This window comes from Felis catus, chromosome B1 (genome assembly GCF_018350175.1).
Source record: "Felis catus isolate Fca126 chromosome B1, F.catus_Fca126_mat1.0, whole genome shotgun sequence".
Taxonomy (NCBI): domain Eukaryota; kingdom Metazoa; phylum Chordata; class Mammalia; order Carnivora; family Felidae; genus Felis; species Felis catus.
The window spans coordinates 148,322,013-148,326,794 of record NC_058371.1 but is presented as its reverse complement, the minus strand read 5'-3'; the positions used below and the strand labels follow the sequence as shown (position 1 = coordinate 148,326,794).

General features: G+C 36.4%; 1 protein-coding gene across 1 annotated transcript; it reads left to right on the top strand.

Annotated features, from left to right (window-relative positions):
• Positions 1-2,461: 2,461 nt before the first annotated feature.
• MUC7 (mucin 7, secreted) lies at positions 2,462-4,097 on the top strand. Its single transcript, XM_045056743.1, has 2 exons — positions 2,462-2,545; positions 3,300-4,097. The coding sequence occupies exons 1-2, from the start codon at positions 2,462-2,464 to the stop codon at positions 4,095-4,097; spliced, it is 882 nt and encodes a 293-aa protein (XP_044912678.1).
• Positions 4,098-4,782: the final 685 nt, after the last annotated feature.

Genomic DNA, 4,782 nt, shown 5'->3' with positions numbered 1-4,782 from the left:
ATCTCCAGGGCTATATACCTACATGTATTTGTTCACTTTTATTTTGAGAAATGTGAAGAATCAATAAGTGAAATGTAGATTTACTAAATGAGGCTGAATAGCCTCAGAATACTATAACTATAAAGAGTAAATAGAGAGGGCAGAAGAACTGCTAAGGTAGACAGAATTACTCTTGGGTACTCTACTATTCCCCACTTAGCACATAATATCTCCCCCCGCCCCCCACAAAAAAAAATATCTTGGGCTTTTCCCTGGACCCTAGTGCTGATTTCCACGATTACAGCAATAAAACACACTCAAATTTGATTCAGAAGATGTGGGTTTATGCTCATCATCTGAACATCAGATGAATCTTGAGCTATAATATAGGGCCCCAATTTCCCTATGTGGAAATAATAATAACAGAATAATAACAGAAAAAATAATAATAATAATCACAAAGCTGCTGAAGAATAAGTAAGAACCCATGTATTTACAAACTGTAAAGCAGAATATAGGTGTAAAAATTATGACTGTAATATTGCTATAATCTCTATTTACAAATGTAGACATATTCTCCTAAAATTTACCTAATCTCTTTGGGATTCAGTTTTTTCATCTATATGATGAGGATAATAATAGTACCTACCTTATGGTATTGCTAAGGAATTAACATTTATATTTGTAAACCATTTAAAATAGGGCCTGACACAAAGTGCACAAATAATATAAGGACTCTTTTACAAAAATAAATGACAGGTGTGAACAGGCAAAATGAGCTTTAAATATTCTTTTCTATTTACTATAAGTACTTCCATGCTTCAATCTAATCTCAAACCCTTAGAGGCATTTTCAACTCCTCCCAACTTCCCTAATCTTAAATCGAATCAAAAAGTTCTGTCAGAGCCATCCATAACTGCCAATCATAATGATAATTAGTATTTATTTTAAGTAAACTAGTCAAATCGGTCACTTGATGCAAGTTCTATGCTAAGCTAACATTAAAATTAATAGGATTTTAATTAGTCTGTCATATCAAAATATCAGATATTATTTTGATCATCTACATCAAAATAGCTGAAACTTTCTCACATTCTAATAAACACTTTTAAATGTTAAGATTTTATTTGATGAGAAAGTTGTTTTTTAATTATCAATTCCATGCATTTGTTCATTCAGTAAATATCTAGTGGGTGCTGGTTACACACCCAGCATAGTTCTAGGTGTTGGGCATACAGAGATTAACAAAACAAACTCCTTGCTGTCATGAAGCTACTCATCTACTTAAGGGAATGAACAGCAAAACTATTTCAAAGCATAAAAGTCATATAATTAGGCTTTGGATCTGTAATTTAATTTTATTTAAATCATTTCATAAATGAGTACACTGATATCCAGTGAAATTAAGTGAGTTGCCCAAAGTCATTCAGTTATTTGATGGCAAATGCAAGGCAGACCCAAACCTCTCCTGATGGTCTGCTGCAGTGTGTTTCAAACACGCTCCTCTAAGATCTCAGAGTTCTTCACAGCATCCTCAGACACCATACAGAAAGGTAGATCCACTGACCTGGTGGAATTCGAGGCCCCCCATCCTTCTTCAATCAAAGCAATTTCTGGATTATCTGGATGACGTATTGAATCTTAAGGAAAAACTTGCTTGGACAATGTGACCTGCTTATTTTATATTAGAAAACTCCTGCTCTATAATGGAGAACATCTCCTGAGAGTTTCCATGATCAGAGAAGCGTTCTGGGTTCAGTGTGGCAGATTCTGGAATTCTATGCCCGTTTAAGAGAGATCTATGCAGAAATATCAAAGTTATGAGGATCATAAGCCAATATTTTAATTTATGAACATTCTCAGTTAAAAACTTAAGTGTCCTGAGTAATTTAATTTTTTAAACAGTTAATGCTTTTCAGAGTTATTTTTAAGGCTGCAGATGTTAGTATCTTAGCTGAACAACTCTGCTAGTCTCTCAGAAGTTGTCACCTTTGCCCTATGCTAAAGCATCTCTGAAGATACATTTATAATAATGTGGGACTTAAATGATTTATCTATTAGGTGGTCTAAAAAAAAGTTGATGTGGAAATTATCAGGAGGAAAAAAGTAACCTATCTTTGCTTGGAACTTTGGGGTGTACCCCCTTATTCTTATGTTAATATTTCTTTTTTCCAATTTAAATTAATATGGGTGAGAATTTAAATTTTTAGTATGAGATACAATATAGAAATAAAGAATATAGACAAATTACAGTTTGTTTAGGGATAAGAGACTGAAACGCTGATGGTACTCTAACTCAAATAATATGAGCAATGGCTAAAGGAACCATGCAGGACTTACATCTCTGCAGAATGTAAGACTCACTTGGCATGGTAAATATTTTCAAAATCTCTGTTCTGTTAAGAATGAAAATACCCCCACCCCACCCCTAAAAAATATCCATTCAGTATCAAGAACTCTCTACCAGGCAACCTGGTGAGACATGATAGTGAGTTCCCAATCAGAAAAAGTTGCCAAGCATAGGCTGGAAAGCCATTCAGGTGTACTGGAAAAAATTAAGTATTGGGTATGGAGTTGGACTAAATCAGTGTTCTTCTCAGATATGTTCACCCTTGAAAAATGATGAAAGCTGTAGGTCTTCTATTCAGACAAAATGCATCAATATGCTAAATTTTCCTACAATATCATAGGACCCACTGACCTCTGAGTTTCCATAATTATAATTTTTATAATGATAAAATGAAAAGGTAATGGCCAAAGTTCTTTTTCCAATTTAAAGAAGCTAAAAACTAAGCTTCTTTCAACGTAGAGGATATAGAGCTGAAGCAGGATATTTGTTAAGTTGGTTGTATGGGATTTTGTTGTTTTGGTTTTTGACGACAGCAGATATGAAAGGTGTGATTCAGAAAAGATTCCTGGATCTTAACTGAATGTCCTTGACTGAGTTCCATCAACAGAGTGCAGCAAATAGGATACCCTTTTGCTCAGTCTTCAGGCAGTAACCTGACAATTTTCTACTAGAGGAAGAAGAGAGAAACTATGAGCACAAAGGGAAGATCTAGCTAATCCTTCAGGCGTGAACACACAGGAATAGATCCATTGTAGCTAGCTGGGAAATACATGCTTAACAAAGTGAAACTTTCTAATAACAAGCTGTATTTGAAATTTGGTAAAATTGGAAGAATAATGACTCAACCCCCCACAATCTGGTTTCCATTCTCAAAACTCCACAAATACTGTTCACCAGACATTCAGCAATAATCACTTAGTTGATAAATCAATGGAAGTTTTCAGTTCTTGCATTTTCTTTCTTTCTACAGGTCAGTGAAGGTCAAAAAAAGCCATGGAAAATACATCACAAAAGGAGTAGGGTCCAACGATATACATTACACCACCGATTACCATTTCGTCTCAAACCTCAACCTAACCGGATCACATTAATTCAAAAGCATTTATTAATTGCTCCATACAGACACCAAAAGCCTTCACGCCCAATCAGGAGACAGCCAATGCCAAAATATCTCTGGCTGCATAAGTGTCCAGTTACAAGTAGCACCGTGGTCAACAGTAAAACCTCAGAGGCTACCACTCAAATCCCATCTTTGAGTCCCACATCTACTTCCAACAAAATTACTGAATCTCCAGGTGTGACTTCTTTTATTCCGAATGCTACCACCGTATCTGAAAACATCAAAACAGGCTCTTCTGCAGGTACTCCATCACCACAACCTTCCCCAGCTCCACCAGAGACCACAACTGCCCCACCTACATCATCCCAAAGTCTGCCAGAGACCACAGCCACCCCACCTACATCTTCCCCAACTCTGCCAGAGACCACAGCCACCCCACCTACATCTTCCCCAACTCTGCCAGAGACCACAGCCACCCCACCTACATCTTCCCCAACTCTGCCAGAGACTACAGCCACCCCACCTACATCTTCTCTAACTACACCAGCACCACAACCTTCTTCAACTCCACTGGAGTCCACAGATCCCCCAAGTACCACACCTAATCCATTCCCAACCACTCTTGCACCTGAAACTTCCAAAAGTACAGTTGCACCCACAACCCAAACTACTACTCCAGCCACTGCTCAAACAACTACCGTTGGATAAACAACTTCATCTTTCAGGCCAAGTGAAAATTTTCCATTCTTCCAATATATTTATGATATATTGAAGTACATTTTTGGTAATATATCAAAGAAATAGTACATCGTACGTTATAAAGTATTCTGTCATCAGATATGATTTATGAGTGCAGAACTACCACCTCTACTTTTAACACTAATCTGAAAGTGAAATTAGAATATTCCTCAAATTTAAAGTGCTATCACTGATTTTTCAATCTATTTACCTCACATGATCTATTGACAAGAAAAACCACCTCTATCCCACAAAACAGGTGCATGACCATAATTTAATAACACTTTGTGGAACCTATAGAGATAGCCCACAGAAGGGAGAAAGACATTAGCTAAAGAGAGAAAATTATATGGATCAGCAGCCATTTACTTTTCCCTAAATGCTAGAAACCATAAGGTCACTACTCTGTACCCCGAATCAAGAACCCACCTGAATTATCTAATCCCACAAATATAAAAGGATAAAATTAGGTCTCTCGAAACAAACAAAAACATGTAAATGTAGATAGACCTATCACTGTTTTACTGATTAGGGACAAAAAACTCTTTAAACAATCATCTTAAATCTTGAAGTCAAATTCCATTCCCCAAAATGTGAACCAAGGAAGAGTTTATTTGAAGTGAAGATTTGAAGTCAGTGAACATGAAATCAGGCA